Raw genomic sequence first — 16,483 nt, forward strand, 5'->3', positions numbered from 1 at the left:
AAAAAGAAAACTACAGGCCAATATCACTGATCAACATAGATGCAAAAATCCTTAACAAAATTCTAACAATCAGAATCCAGCAAAACATTAAAAAGATCATACATCATGACCAAGTGAGCTTTATCCCAGGGATGCAAGGATCCTTCAATATCCACAAATCAATCAATGTAATACACTACATTAACAAATTGAAAAATAAAAGCCATATGATTATCTCAATAGATGCAGAGAAAGCCTTTGACAAAATTCAACATCCATTTATGATTAAAAAAAAAAAACCCTCCAGAAAGCAGGAATAGAAGGAACATACCTCAACATAATAAAAGTTATATATGACAAACCCACAGCAAACATTATCCTCAATGGTGAAAAATTGAAAGCATTTCCCCTAAAGTCAGGAACAAGACAAGAGTGCCCACTCTCACCACTACTATTCAAAATAGTTTTGGAAGTTTTGGCCACAGCAATCAGAGCAGAAAAAGAAATAAAAGGAATCCAAATTGGAAAAGAAGAAGTAAAACTCTCACTGCAGATGACATAATCCTCTACATAGAAAACCCTAAAGACTCCATCAGAAAATTACTAATCAATGTAAAGTGGCAGGATAAATCAACACATAGAAATCCCTTGCATTCCTATACACTAATAATGAGAAAATAGAGAAATTAAGGAAAGAATTCCATTCACAATTGCAATGAAAAGAATAAAATACTGAGGAGTATATCTACCTAAAGAAACAAAAGACCTATATGTAGAAAACTATAAAACACTGGTGAAAGAAATCAAAGAGGACACTAATAGGTGGAAAAATATACCGTGTTCATGGATTGGAAGAATCAGTATAGTGAAAATGAGTATACTACCCAAAGCAATCTATAGATTCAATACAATCCCTTTCAAGCTACCAATGGTATTTTTCACAGAGCTAGAACAAATAATTTCACAATTTGTATGGAAATACAAAAACCTCGAATAGCCAAAGCAATCTTGAGAAAGAAGAATGAAACTGGAGGAATCAACCTGCCTGACTTCAGGCTCTCAAGACAGTATGGTACTGGCACAAAGACAGAAATATAGATCAATGGAACAAAATAGAAAGCCCAGAGATAAACCCATGCACCTATGGACACCTTATCTTTGACAAAGGAGGCAAGAATATACAATGGAGAAAAGACGATCTCTTTAACAAGTGGTGCTGGGAAAACTGGTCAACCACTTGTAAAAGAATGAAAGTAGAACACTTTCTAACACCACACACAAAAATAAACTCAAAATGGATTAAAGATCTAAACGTAAGACCAGAAACTATACAACTCCTATAGGAGAACATAGGCAAAACACTCTCCGACATAAATCACAGCAGGATCCTCTATGACGCACCTCCCAGAATATTGGAAATAAAAGCAAAAATAAACAAATGGGACCTAATTAAAATTAAAAGCTTCTGCACAACAAAGGAAACTATAAGCAAGGTAAAAAGACAGCCTTCAGAATGGGAGAAAGTAATAGCAAATGAAGCAACTGACAAAGAATTAATCTCAAAAATATACAAGCAACTCCTTCAGCTCAATTCCAGAAAAATAAATGACCCAATCAAAAAATGGGCCAAAGAACTAAACAGACATTTCTCCAAAGAAGACATACAGATGGCTCACAAACACATGAAAAGATGCTCAACATCACTCATTATCAGAGAAATGCAAATCAAAACCACAATGAGGTACCATTTCACGCCAGTCAGAATGGCTGTGACCCAAAAGTCTACAAGCAATAAATGCTGGAGAGGGTTCAGAGAAAAGGGACCCACTTACACTGTTGGTGGGAATGCAAACTAGTACAGGCCACTATGGAGAACAGTGTGGAGATTCCTTAAAAAACTGGAAATAGAACTGCCATACGACCCAGCAATCCCACTGCTGGGCATACACACTGAGGAAACCAGAATTGAAAGAGACATGTGTACCCTAATGTTCATCACAGCACTGTTTACAATAGTCAGGACATGGAAGTGACCTAGATATCCATCAGCAGATGAATGGATAAGAAAGCAGTGGTATATATACACAGTGGAATATTACTCGGCCATTAAAAAGAACACATTTGAATCAGTTCTAATGAGGTGGATGAAATTGGAGCCTATTATACAGAGTGAAGTAAGGCAGAAAGAAAAACACCAATACAGTATACTAATGCACATATATGGAATTTAGAAAGATGGTAACAATAACCCTGTATGCAAGACAGCAAAAGAGACACAGATGTATAGAACAGTCTTCTGGACTCTGTGGGAGAGGGCGAGGGTGGGATGATTTGGGAGAATGGCATTGAAACATGTATATTATCATATATGAAACGAATCACCAGTCCAGGTTTGATGCATGATACAGGATGATCAGGGCTGGTGCACTGGGATTACCCAGAGGGATGGTATGGGGAGGGAGGTGGGAGGGGGTTTCAGGATGGGGAACACATGTACACACGTGGTGGATTCATGTCAATGTGTGGCAAAACCAATACAATATTGTAAAGTAGTTAGCCTCCAATTAAAATAAATAAATTTATATTAAAAAAGAAAATATTCCAGATATTAATACTGTATTTATATTAATACTTTATTTGTTGGAAATATCTTTTCCCTGTTTCTTGCTTATCTGTCTTTTCATTTCAATTTTGATCATCAGTGCCAACCTTACTGGGTCATTGTAAAGTCAAATACTGCTACTGCTACTGCTAAGTCACTTCAGTCGTGTCTGACTCTGTGTGACCCCATAGATGGCAGCCCACCAGGTTCCCCCATCCCTGGGATTCTCCAGGCAAGAACACTGGAGTGGGTTGCCATTTCCTTCTCCAATGCATGAAAGTGAAAAGTGAAAGTGAAGTCGCTCAGTCATGTCTGACTCTTAGCGACCCCATGGACTGCAGCCTACCAGGCTCCTCCATCCATGGGATTTTCCAGGCAAGAGTACTGGAGTGGGGTGCCACTGCCTTCTCCGAAAATCAAATAAGGAAAGCATATAAAACACTGAGGCCATTGTAGGGGTTCTGTAAATATCGTCTATGCCTCTTTCCTTGATGTACACTAAAATGGATGGAACCTGTGATTGCTCTCGATTTTGTGATTGGGCCATGTTTTCTAACCAGCATATTCTCCATCTCCTTCCTCACAGATTCAGAGACATATTGTGTGTTTCAAGACAAGAAGTATAGAGTCGGTGAGAGATGGCATCCTTACCTGGAACCTTATGGGTTGGTTTACTGCGTCAACTGTATCTGCTCTGAGGTACAGTTCCCAATGGCATGTGATTTCCGCTTTGCTCTTCAGCAGGCAGACATGCACTCAAGTGCCTAGATGGCCTGGGAGCATGGGTGATTAAAAACCTAAAAGAAGTTAGGAGACAGATTGCAAGGAAAAATACACATCTCCTGTCTTTTTCTTCTATTGCTTTTTGGCTTGATTTTCATGGGATCTCACTGAGTATTTGCTGTAGATACTTAAGCGGTCTCTTAGCCGAATGATGTAGGACATGGAAAAAGTAGAGTGCAGGAAAAGGCTCAATATAATGCCTGGATCATAAGACAACATTGTTTTTTAATATCATTTTCAAGACTGGTCGTTAGCTAGGAGATTAGGACAGATTATAAACTGGTTCACTGAAAGAGTGTATTTTATGTGGTTTCAGTGAATGACTATAATTACTAATAGGATTGAGGTGTTGAAACCTTGGCCTGTACCTAGTGAGGATTAGAGTCCTCTTGGCTTGGCGTTGGCTCCTGTCCAGTCACTCAAAGAGGCATTTGGATAGCTCTGCAGTAGACAAAGCAGGTAGTCCCATGGCCGTGACCCAGGATCACAGCTACGGTCCATCTTTCTGAACAAGCCTCTTCTGTCATACGCTAAGCCAGGGTTTCTCAGCCTCTACACTCTTGATATTTGGGGACAGATAATTTCTTGTTGTGGGGAGCTGTCCTGTCTATTGTGAGATATTTAACAGCACCCCTGGCCTCTATCCACTAGAAGCCAGTAGCATCCACCTCAGTTGTGGCAACCAAAAATATCTCAGGACATGCCCAAGGTTACTTGGAGAGCAAAGTGGTTCCTGGTGGATAACCAATGCACTAGGCCAATTGGGAAAAGAGACCTTATACTCAGCCTTGAGAATTGAGAATTCTGAACATGTAGAAAGAATTTTCAAGACCTGCCTCTCACTTGAGTCCTCATGGAACAACTGAAACCCCTCACTAGTGCCCAGGAGTCCTAACTTGCAAGCCTGATTCTTTTGCCATTTGAACAGAAAATTTGGCTTTCAGAATTTTGAGCATGTGGAAACCTAACCTTTAGGCAACATCAGGTAGTTTTAAGAAACTGCAGGGCTCTAGAATCAAGACAGACCAAGTTTCCAACCCTGGCTCTGCGACTTCTGAGCTGTGTTATGTTAAGCAAGTTATTTAACCCCTCTTAGATTCCTTCAGCTTCTTCTTCTTTAAAATGGTATAGTGGTATTACCTATTTCATAGGATTATGACAAGGGTTAAATTTACTAATCTGTCTCAGTGCATTAAAACAATGCTTGGTCATAGTCAATATTTGAGAAATGCTAACTGCTGTAACATTACCATCATTATGGTTATTATTTTTATTAATTTGTATTAGCTCTAGAACAGAAACCAATGTAAAGCATTAAGAAGGAATCAGTTTGACCTCAGCCAGGTGGAGTAGTTTCTGATGTGCTCTGGTGATCTTCAAGATGATACCACCTGGCTCTGAGGAGTGTGCCATATAAGGAGGCTCCGTGGTGTTTCCAAATGTAGTGCTCCAAGAATGTATTCTAGGAAGTACGCAAGAAAAGAAAAAAAGTTGTGCTAAGGTTATTTGAATTTAAATGGCTAGGGCAGTTATTAAACAGAGTATCTAGAGACTGAGTAAATGCCTGGTATGGTGTGATTATGTCAGATTCTTGACCCAATGCATTGGAAATGGACAGCTAAACCTTGGGGACTGAGGCTTTGCTCTCTTCAGGGCAGTGAAAATGTTAATATAATCCCAGTGCCAATGGCTCAAGTGCTAGGCATCTTCTCCCTCCATCATCTTCATCACCCTCTTCCCTCACCAGAGCCTGACAGATATAACCCTTGCTTCAAATGAGTTATGGATGGAAAATGTTAATGCAAAATTGGTTTCCAAGGTCTTCCTTTGTTCTAGCCATGGCTGAAAGCTGTCAGAGCTAGGGATCTTGTCAGTGTAAATCAGACAAGGACCCAGTTGCCCCCTCCTCTAGTCGTACTAGCTAATCAGCTCAATTCCAAACTCTAGCTTGGTCTCAGAAAAATTTTGACTTGCAAAAGAAGTGAGCAGAAGAAGCACTCAGCTTACTGGATCAAGGCAGAGTTATATGGACTCCAGAATCCATGTGCTAGGGCTCTCTCCTTGCCTAGGGGTGGGTAACAGCTCAAGGGACCCATCGCTCATTATCCCTTCCTTCCATGGCATTGGACAGGTGATTATGAAATCTGGCTAGGCTCTGGGAAGAGACGTGCAGAGCTAGGGAATGGTAGAAACATCACAGAGCCAAGTCAGAAGAAGCTTCCCAGTAATTGCGAGAGGCTTTGTAAACTAGGGTAGTAGTGATCCTTAGAAAAATACTCCAATAAATTTATCAGAAAAAAGAAAGAAAATGCTGATTTCATTCAGTTTCTCGGCAATGCGTTATTCACTGTCTGAGTGAGTCCCTGAATGACTGTTTCCCAAATTGGCATGATCCCAGTGACCTCTGAAAGACATTTATTTTGTTGTCATTTTTGCCTCTTTCTTTCAGAATGGGAATGTGCTTTGCAGCAGAGTCAGATGTCCAAGCCTTCATTGCCTGTCTCCTGTGCACGTTCCTCATCTTTGCTGCCCTCGCTGCCCAGGTAAACCAGTTCGCCTCTTTCTTTCCCAGCTGTGGTTTTCCTTCCTCTTTCTTCCACCCAACCCACCCCTTCTCCCTAATTCCCCAGAAGCAGAAACTTCCAGACAGGAATAACAATAGGACGCTTTCAGGCATCTTGCACCAGCCCCTAAATACTGTTTATATCCCAATTGGGGCACATTCTAGGCTCTAATAAGTTATTTGGTACACAGTAACAGGTCTTCATTGGGCTTTTAATCATTTGAAGGTGCCTATCAATTGAGGGAAAGGAATTTTGGCCCAGAGATTTTTCTGTGATCAACAGCCTCTTCCTGCCATGGGCAGCAGACACAAGGAGAGTTGTAGCATGGAGGCATGTGTCCTACGCAATTAGAGCTGGAATTGCATTTGAACATAGCTTCTAATTGATGATGGGCTGTTCATAAATCAAAGGAGCTGAACCAGTGAGGTTTATGTCAGTATAAAGCTGCTTGCTGGCTGAATGGTCACCTCCTCCAGACTGTACAGTTATGTATACATTGTTCAGAGTAGTGCTAAGGGGACAGCAGGCAGATACTTTTTCACAAGGCTATTAGGATATCTACCTTCCTGGTTGGCAGCTAGGGTGTTTGTCTGAGGCAGGGGCTCCCTCAGTGATACTTTGTTCATATCTGACTGATGCCAGGCTCCCACACCAGAGGAGTGCAAGCATGGAATGATTCAGAAAATGCCTGTGGGCCCACCAGCAATCCTAAGAAAAGCTAAGTGATCGTCTTAGCACCTGGGCGGTAGAAGCTTTGTAGTCCTATAAGTTGACTGTTTCCCTCAAGGACAGAGTTGGGGTCTATGGGTGGACTTTGAGGGATTAGTAAATCTTTTAAAATTGTTGGCAGTTTTTGGTGTAACAATGTATATGTGTAAATTCCTTTAGAGAAGATACATAGCTTTATTGGTATTCCTAAAGGGATGTACATAACCATAAAAACATGAAGAACCATTAATCTCCGTCATCCATGGTGTTTTTTTTCAAGTAGTGAGGAACTTCCAGAACTTACAAGAGAGAAACTAAAAGTGTCAGGGCAGAAATGGTAGGACTGAGGCCAGGAATGAGGTTCAGTGACAACTCAGTTAACTGAAATGTTACAGGAACAGAGATTTTGTTGAATGGAGACCCTTTTTGTCCAATGGAGACCCAAAGCCTTTTTGTCACCACTTTTATAACTTATGCTTTCTTACCTTGATAAATGGGCTTCCACAGTGGCTCAGTGGTAAAGAATCCACCTGCAGTGCAGGAACCACAAGAGATGTGGGTTCAATCCCTGGGTCGGGAAGATCCCCTGGAGAAGGAAATGGCAACCCACACCAGTATTCTTGCCTGGGAAATCCCACGGACCAAGGAACCTGGCGGGCTACAGTCCATGGGGTTGTAAAAAGAGTTAGGCATGACTTACAACTGAATAACAACAACAACATTTGCTTCTTCTGTTTAAACTGTATTACAAGGGTGTAGCACGGGAGGATTCTTTTTTTTTTTTTTTTTTCATCTGCCAGGTTGCCTGTCAAATAGCCTTATAAAATCTTATCCCAGAAGTATCTAAAAGTGGTCTAATGTCATAGGAATTGATCTAAATGGCTGTGGAGAAATTATTCTTCCCTAGGAAGGAAATTGGGGCAGGGCCCAGACACAGAGCATAGAGTGGAAGTTCACAGAGTGGAAGATGGCTGTCATCTACCCCAACTGCATAAACGGAAGCAAGTCCTAAGAAAAAGGGAAAGTACAAGTTAGCAGTTCTTTTCAGAGAAAAAGAAAGTATTAAAAGAATTAAGATCATAAGTCCCAGAAATGAGAAAATGGAGAGAAATAAACATCATCATCTTTAAGACTTAAAAGATAGAAACAGCTGTTCATTTTCTTTGCCTTCTTGTTCTTATAGGTCATTTCCTTGTGAGTTCATTTTTCTTTCTAACTGTAACCTTTAACAGTTCTTTCTGTAGGTAGTGGTCCTAAAGTTCCCTAATTCTTATATGCAAAACTGTCTTTATTTTGCCCTCATTCTTAAGTGATAATTTGGCTGGGTATAAAATTATAGATTCGTGTTTATTTTCCCTCAGCCCTTTGAAGATATTAATAAATAGTTTCATGACTTCCTTTGTTTGTGGATAAGAAGTCTGCTTTGATTATAATTCTTTTATACATAATCTGTCTTCTAGCTTTTAAGATTTTCTCTTTTTCCTTTGATGCAAACAAGGAGGTGTTTTGATATATGATTTATTTTTATTTAGCCTGCTTAGCATATGACTTTTTCCAGCCAATGGACTCACATTTTTCTTCAATTTCAAGTCATTATTTTTGTGAAAAGCATATTTTCTTCTATTTTTTATCATTCTTAGCCTTGTCTTCGGTGTATGTCATTGCATTTCATTTAATTTAAGCTCTGTGTCTCTTAATGTCTCCTTTATTTTTCTCCCTAATGATATATTGGTATACTCCCTGTAATGATATATAACTTCAACTTGGCCTTCCAATTCATGAATTGTTTCTCCAGTTTTTTCATGCCTACTATTTAGGCTGTCTGTTGGGTCTAGTTTTATTTTTTAAAAACTGTATTTCCACCCATTTTTTAATTATATGTAAAAAATATCTACATATTGCCATTTTGTAAACCCCTGTTACTGTTTCTTGAGGTCTTGTTCTCTTATTTATGGCTTTAAGGTATTTAAATATTTATTTAAAGTCTATTTCTGATTGTTTAAATATGCATATTTTCAGGTGTGAATTCTCACTTTTGTTAGATTTCTTGATAGCTTTCCTTAGTTCCAAAGTTCCCCTTGTTTTCTAAAATTTTTGTCTAAAAGCTCATCATCCATGGGTTTTCTCTTGCATAAGTCCTTCCTTTTCAGGCCTTGTAGCTTACTTAGCATTAAACCAGGTCGTATGTTGGTGTCCCACCTTGGACTCCATCATGTCTGGATAGTCTGCTTCTACCTCTGTTTTCTTGTGCAGGGCTACTCCTTGGAATGGGACCTCAGCTGCAGCTGCCTTTCTTGGGCAGTCAGTCCATGCGAGAGAATGAACTTGGGTGGGCAAACTATGTCAGCCCCTGTTTACATGTGAAGAGTGGGACTATAAGTTCTCAGACTTACACAGAAAGCCATTTATAGGCCATAGTTCTTGCTCAGCTGCCTGGATATAGCTATCTATATCTGGCCCAAACTGCCAGTGGAGCATATCATGTTGGCCCTCATTTATTGCTGTACTTTCCTTTTGCCTGTGTTTTATTTAATAGAGTTTCCTTTTGTTTCTAAGGATGATTTTGCAGTTTTAAAGTTTTATTTATTTATTTTTACTTTTATATTTCATCTCTTATTTTTCTTTGTTTGGAAAATAGCACAGCATTTTCTCATGTGTTCTCTCTGCCATATTGACCTGGAATGCAAATCAGCAATTCTTTCTTTCTGTTGAAGATAAAACAAAAATAAACAGGTTTAAACTATAGCAGAGAAGAATGGAGTTTGATAAAAGAAAGAACTTTGGGACACAGTGATTGTTAAATCCTAGAATAAATGACTAAGGAGAATTTTAGTCTCTTTACTGCCTGTTTCTGGAAATAAAAAGATATCCATCCATCTGAGATAGAGTTGGCATAGTTTTGCTTTGAGACAGGGCAGTGGATGTGATGACTTCTCTGTATTCCTTCCACCCCAATTATTATTAGGCATGAGGAAACTCATGCCTTCAGGGCCACAGGAATGTTTGGTCAAAGGAAGGGGCTCTAGTTTTGTGTCTTAACCCAATGGAAAGCACTGTGATGAAAACATCTTCACTGAAAAATAGAATATTTAAAGCCAAGGTAATGAGCAAGTTCTATATCAAAAAGGGAAATCAAATAAGGGAGCCATACATCCAAGGTTTTATATACAATCTTACAGCCATATCAACTTCAGGGAGTGTTTACTTGGTAGTGATGGACTTGGTGGGAAGGTCCTACCTGCCATGCCTAGAGCCCATCTTCCACTGTAGTAGACAGAGGAGACTTCAACCCCTGTCTGTTTCTGTGTATCCCATGGCTCTTGCTTTCTAAACTTCTTACCCCTTGAAATTCCCAAGGTTCTCACCTGAATTTGAGCTTGTCTCATGTAGCTCCTGCTGAACCGTGGAAATCAGAGTATGCAGACTGCTTTTCCAGAATTACCAAAGAGAAATCTAAATCAATTCTCATGAAGAGCAAGTGAAAACTTTTTCTCCAGCCCTTCCCTTGGTCTCCATGGTAGAGGTTAAGTCTTGATCACGAACTACAGGGCTCTACTGGGGCCAAAGTGGGTGGTAGTACAGGAAGGGTAGAGCATTCTTAATAAGAAAGTCAAGACTGTACTGGAGTCAGAAAGGTCATTAAATTCATCCCAGTCTCTAAACAGGAGTCAATCTATTACCCCTAATGAGAGATTTGTTGGAATGGAATTTCATATCTTCTTTTTTGGAGGGAGTTGAATGGTAAAGGGGAAAAGGGGAGAGAAAGAATATGACTTGTTTCCTTCTGTTCTTCATGTATAATTTTATCACCAAGAGATGACTTTTGTAGTGATTAGGAGCCTAAATCATGTAATTATGTAACAGTTTTCTTAATTAGTCATTCCATTAAGAATTTGTTATTCAGAATGGATAAATATTGGTTCCATTAGAAATAGTCCAACATTCCTGGGTCATTAAAGAGCTGTTATAAATTTGCCAAAATATCTGACTTGATCTGTTATCAGAGACTTAATCTAGTGTTTCCTTTAGGCTAGATGTGAAGAGGTTTAGTTCTATGATATGGTTTTAGTAGAGAGAGTGACAGTGTGATTTTGCCAAGAGAGGCACTCCTCACCCCAGTCTTTTACATTCCAGTTAGGTTAAGGAAGCACCCTTTCCACAAATGCCCTGTGCTCCCATAAGGAGATGCTGGAAGTCCTATGCCATTTCTCTCTCAACAGGAGAGCTAGCTAGCTAATATAGGCATTTCTGCTATAATGCAATATGTGCTTTTCTGAAAATCCTCCCATTCTGCAGAACTGTACACTGAAAAATAACAGGGCTTAAGGAAAAAACAAAATTGGAGCAGACAACTCTGAACTTGTGCAACTTTGTAACTAGAGTACTAATAAAACAACTATACTAATAAAATACTAGTGTGGTTTAAAAGGCATCTTAGATTTCTAATTAAAAAAATATTACAATAAGTAGAGACTTCATCCTTTAAAATGGTGACTTTAGCTTGAAGGAAGGAGGTATAAGAAAGAGTTGAGGCCATTGAGTTATAGAGACAAGAGAAAAATGCCCAAGATCAGAATCATGTAATAAGCATTTGGAAGACCAAGCATATGGCCAAACTAAGCCAGAACCAAGGAAGAATGTGTGGTGAATAGCAATAGGATAGAGTACTGTGTCCTTTCATGGTTTGCAGAATTTCAGTTGTGTTAGTGTATACTTGGCATCTAGTTACTGTCTCTTGATGGTGCAAAATAGGAATTTGCTAAGAAAAATCATGTCTGAACCAATGCAATTTCTATTTTACATCAATATCATTTTCTTATCTACCACTTACATATGAACATGTTTGAATTACACAAGTCTATACCCTAGCAGAAACAGACTATGTAATATAGGAGGTAGCTATGTGGCATTTGGCCTTGGACAGTTTAGAGTGAGGGTTGCAAATCACTCAGCCACTCTGAATCTTTTCTTTTGGTCTGTAATCGCTGCCCTGTCTGCACTGTGTATTCCTATACATTTGTATAAAAAGAGGAGTCTAATTGTAGGACTATGTCAGTTTCCATGTCTGTGACTTCCAGTGTTTCAGGAATCAAGTAGACAAGTCTTTTTAGCTCCCTCCATTTGTTTTTTTTTTTTAAGGGCAAAAGTTCAAGGGGGAGATGTAGCTATTTTTGTGTTGTTGTGGTAAAGTACATGTAACATAAAATTTATGACTTTGCAGTGTATAATCCGTGGCATTAAGAACATTCACAATGTTGTGCAACATCACCACTAACCTAGTTCCTGAAATTTTTTACCACCTCAAGAAAGGAAACTTTGTACCCATTAAATAGTCACTCCCCATTACCCTCCTGCCTTAGCCCCTGGCAACCACTGATTTGCTTTCTGTTTCCATGCATTTTATTATTCTGGACATTTCATATAAATGAAACCATAAAATATGTGACCTTTTGCATCTGGCTTCTTTCACTTAGCATAATGTTTTAAGATTTATCCATGTTGTAGCATTTATCAGTAATTTATTCCTTTTAGTGATTGAATAATATTTCATTATATGGATATACCACATTTTGCTTATGCATTCATCAGTTGATGGACATTTGAGTTGTTTTTACCTTCTGGCTATTGTTAATAGTACTATGAACATTCAGGTGTAAGTTTTTGTGTGGCATATGTTTTCTATTATTTTGAGTATATACCTAGAAGTGGAATTTCTGAGTCACAGAGTAATTCTGTGTTTAACTTATTGAGGAATCACTTCCAAAATTTAAAGCTATCTCATTTTTTTTTGATTCATCTCTGCTGCCACTTCATGTTTGCTGCTGATTGCTGCTGTTGCCATCATCCATGTTTGATCGCCATTGTGCTCTTCTTGCTCCTTTTGCTCTTTTCTGAATTCTGTATTCACTTGCCTCCTGGGTTTGATTGAAAAAGATCAACTCCTTTTACATAGTAACAGCTAATTAGCATATTATTTTCCTTCAGTAAGGGAACTACGAAAGTCATAGTATACAAGATGATCAATCAAGGGTCATTTCTTTTCATACAAAAGATTTGTATTTTATGGCTTTGAGGGATCTTCATTCCCTGACCAGGGATTGAACTCAGGCCCTTGGCAGTGAAAGCACCAAGTCCTAACCACTGGACTGCCAGAGAATTCTCAAAAGATTGGCATATTTTTAACAAAACTTTCTGAGTCCAGAGCTATCCAAAAGCTTGAGGATTCTGGAATGTTGGTCTCTGGGATAGCGAGGTTATACTTTATTGTTGTTATTATTATCATCATTGTTAGCATTCTTATACTGATTGTTGAGAAGTGGCCACAGAGATATTCGCTGTTAATCAGTAGGCCCTCCATGTCTATACTGACTGCCCTGTTACCTCTCAGACCTCTTTCACTGTCTTCCATGCTTTATTTCCATTATTTTCCTCATACACTTGTTCCCTGAACACTGCAGAGTATAAAGGGTTAAAACTTCTCCAGGAAAGTGGCACTTAGCTTGCCTTGTGCCAGGTGAGGTGATCTTTGTATCTGGTAAACCCTGGGGATTTTAGTTGCTTTTTTAAAAAGAATACGATTTCCTATTTGTATTTGAGGAGCCCTTATGCCCCTGGAGAAGGAAATGGCAACCCACTCCAGTACTGTGGCCTGGAAAATCCCATGGACAGAGGAGCCTGGTAGGCTACAGTCCATAGGGTCGCAAAGAGTCGGACATGACTGAGCGACTTCACAAAATATGCCATATAAGAACAAGACATTTAGGACAGATATAGCTTTCTGTCGTGGTAGACCACAGCTCTTCTATTTCTTTCTATGGATGTTAATCAAAATTGGCCCCACGCAGAGGTGAAGAAGGTGGCGCATTATTGAGGAATACTGAAAAGCCCCATTTGTCTGAAATAAAATCTTCCATGTGCTTGTTATATTTTTAAAAACCTCTACCATTACAATCACTCTTCTGGGTTAAGACACTGTTTCCCAAAGTTTGCTGCAGGGAACATAATTTTATGGGATAATGATAGGGTTAACTAGAGAAAACATTTATATGGTCAAATAGACTCGAGAGTTTCTGGATTAGAGAAAGATAAATAGGTTTCTTTTTTTAAAGATAGGTTTCTTTTAATACCAGACTTCTCAGAGCCTTAAATATATTAATATGCATTATGAATCTATAAGTGAGAGTATGGGATGCAGTATTTTCCAAACTTATTCAGCCATAGAACTTATTTTTGGCTGTGTGTGCCACATGGCTTGTGGGATCTTAGTTCCCCAACCAGGGATTGAACTCCACAGTAAAACTATGGAGTCCTAACCAGTGGACCTCCACAGAATTCCTGGGACCTTTTTTTTGTAGAGCATTTTGAAAGATTAGTGTTCTTTAGTATATGTTTTAGGAAGTCTTTGGATTGTGCCATTCCATTTCTAGAAGCTATTTGTAGCAACAAGCTATTGAGAATTCCATGGACAGAGGAGCCTGGTGGGTTATGGTCCATGGGGTCACAAAAGAATTGGACACGACTGAGCAACTAACACTTATTGGTAAATATAGTATCTTAGTTTGGAGAAGTTCATTTGAGTAGCAAGCTGTTTTAGAACAGGACCTCAAATTCATGTTACCCAAACTTTAGCATGCTTAAAGGGATTTGATAAAATGCAGACTGCCCTACACTAAAATTTCTGATTTGTTTGGACTGCTGAGGGTATTCTGCATTTTAAACAAGTACCTCAAGTAATTCCATTGTACTTGAATGGTGGATGACATAGGGTAATAGGGCCCAGGGGAAAGCTTGATAAAGGAGGTCAGGAGCACAGCCTTCAGAGAGCAGTCCTGGGCAAGATCTTGGAGTAGAGGCCCCTGCACATCTGCAGAGGGCCGTGGGCAACTTGGCAGCATTGTTTCTCTGGTCATGGGGAGCACAAGCACACCAGAAACATACTTTGCCTATGTGACACTCCTCTCGGATCAACCCTGCAGTGACATGTACTCACTGTTCCTCTGGCTGGCCTCCCTACTCTCCCAGAGTTCCCACCCAACACTTTTCTCTTTTGCCATCGTCCACATTCAGAGCCCCTGGCTCTCAGGTCCAGAAAGAAGGACCCTCCGTGGGGAGCTCACCCCTTTACCCCACCCACTGTCCATGACTTGTTGGCGAGAAATGAATGGCATTTCTCGGAATTAGCCCAGGAATTTCTGCTGATAAACAAATGAAACTCTCAAAGGGAAAAGCAATCAACATAGTTTGAAATAAAATCAGTGTTTTCAGCTTAGTCTGTTTTCAACTTAGTTTGAAATAAGAGTCACATCTAGGGTATTTTAAGGAAAGGATTAGTAAAATGTCCTTTAGGGAGATTTCTTCCTGGTTGCAGGGCTGATCCAGAGATTAGGGCCTGCTTTCTGAGTAAGCAGAACAGGAGATGATTACCTGCATTTCCTATGGCCTGTCCAGCCAGCAATGTGTCAGACTCCTCCTCTTCCACCCTCCTTCCCTGCTAAGTTACCTGGTACCTGAAATGCTGTTATTCTTAAAGCTTCATCTGTTTATTTCAGACTTTGATTCCTGATAAATTCATCTCTCTTTGGAGGTGATAACTCTTATTAATCATTTTTTTTAAACTTTTTATTTTTATATTGGGGTATAGCCAATTAACAATATTGTAATAGTTTCAGGTGAACAGTGAAAGGACTCAGCTATACATATACATGTATCCATTCTTCCCCAAACTCCCCTCCTATCCAGGTTGCCACATAACATTGAGCAGAGATCCCTGTGCTATACAGTAGGTCCTTGTTGGTTATCCATTTTAAATATAGCAGTGTGTACATGTCCATCCCAAACTCCTGAACTATCTTTTCCCTTTGGCAACCGTAAGTTCATTCCCTAAGTCTGTGAATCTTATTAATCATTTTTCATTTGACCAGCACACAAGATTTAGAAAACAGAATCTGATGGTAGTGAGTGGTGGTGGTGAGCTGGGGGAGATCCTGAGGCCACTAACCACAGGGGCAAGAGCTGGGCAGGTGTGGCGGGGGGTGGGGTAGGGTGGGGGAGATATGAAGGAATAAGCCAAGGAAATCAGGCTTTCAGTTCAGTTCAGTCGCTCAGTCATTTTGGACTCTTTGCGACCCCATGGACTGCAGCACGCCAGGCCTCCCTGTCCATCACCAACTCCCGGAGTTTACTCAAACTCATGTCCATTGAGTCAGTGATGCCATCCAACCATCTTATCCTCTGTCGTCCCCTTCTCCTCCCACCTTCAATCTTTCCCAGCATCAGGGTCTTTTCAAATGAGTTAGTTCTTCCCATCAGGCTTTACCTTTTGTATAGTCCTGCGGAGAACAAGCCTCTCTGTATTGTCAGGGATAAGTTCTTTATTCGTAGCAGAAGGCACAGTGATTTCTAGAATGAGTTGCCAGCTCTCAAGTTTTTCACTTTGGTGGTGTTAACTTAAAACCAATATGGTACAGAAGTAACCGAATATCCTTGCTATCTGTCGCCTAAAGCCAAAGGGTTTCACTTCAGGGTTTTGGATGCAAAAATGACTATAACCCAAAATTTTACCAGATTATTTGCAGCCACTAAGATAAATAGCGGTCTTTATTAGAGTGATTTTCCTCTTGATTTTTTGTATCTAGATTTTTACACTGTCAGCTATTCCCTCAAAGTGATTTTAGAAACTGGTGGACTGAGGGTATTAATTATTGAAACCTGTTCCAAAATCCACCTCCTCACAGGACTCCATTTTTTTGGCCATAAATGTAGTCTATTTTAGAAATATCCTAATGTGTTGTCTCTTGTCTTTGCCACATACATGCTAAGACCCAGAGAGTGGGAAGTGATCCAGCAA

General features: G+C 39.6%; 1 protein-coding gene across 8 annotated transcripts in view; it reads left to right on the top strand.

The window, feature by feature from the left end:
• The window catches only part of CHRDL1 (chordin like 1), a 135,303-nt gene that overhangs the window by 37,558 nt on the left and 81,262 nt on the right, over window positions 1-16,483 (top strand). For all 8 annotated transcript variants that reach the window (XM_027535206.1, XM_027535207.1, XM_027535202.1 and 5 more), the window contains exons 3-4: window positions 3,168-3,280; window positions 5,814-5,907. In XM_027535206.1, coding sequence (XP_027391007.1) covers window positions 3,168-3,280; window positions 5,814-5,907 — 207 coding nt within the window. The remainder of the gene's footprint in view (window positions 1-3,167; window positions 3,281-5,813; window positions 5,908-16,483) is intronic.

The sequence above is a fragment of the Bos indicus x Bos taurus genome, chromosome X (assembly GCF_003369695.1).
Source record: "Bos indicus x Bos taurus breed Angus x Brahman F1 hybrid chromosome X, Bos_hybrid_MaternalHap_v2.0, whole genome shotgun sequence".
In the NCBI taxonomy this organism is placed as follows: Eukaryota; Metazoa; Chordata; class Mammalia; order Artiodactyla; family Bovidae; genus Bos; species Bos indicus x Bos taurus.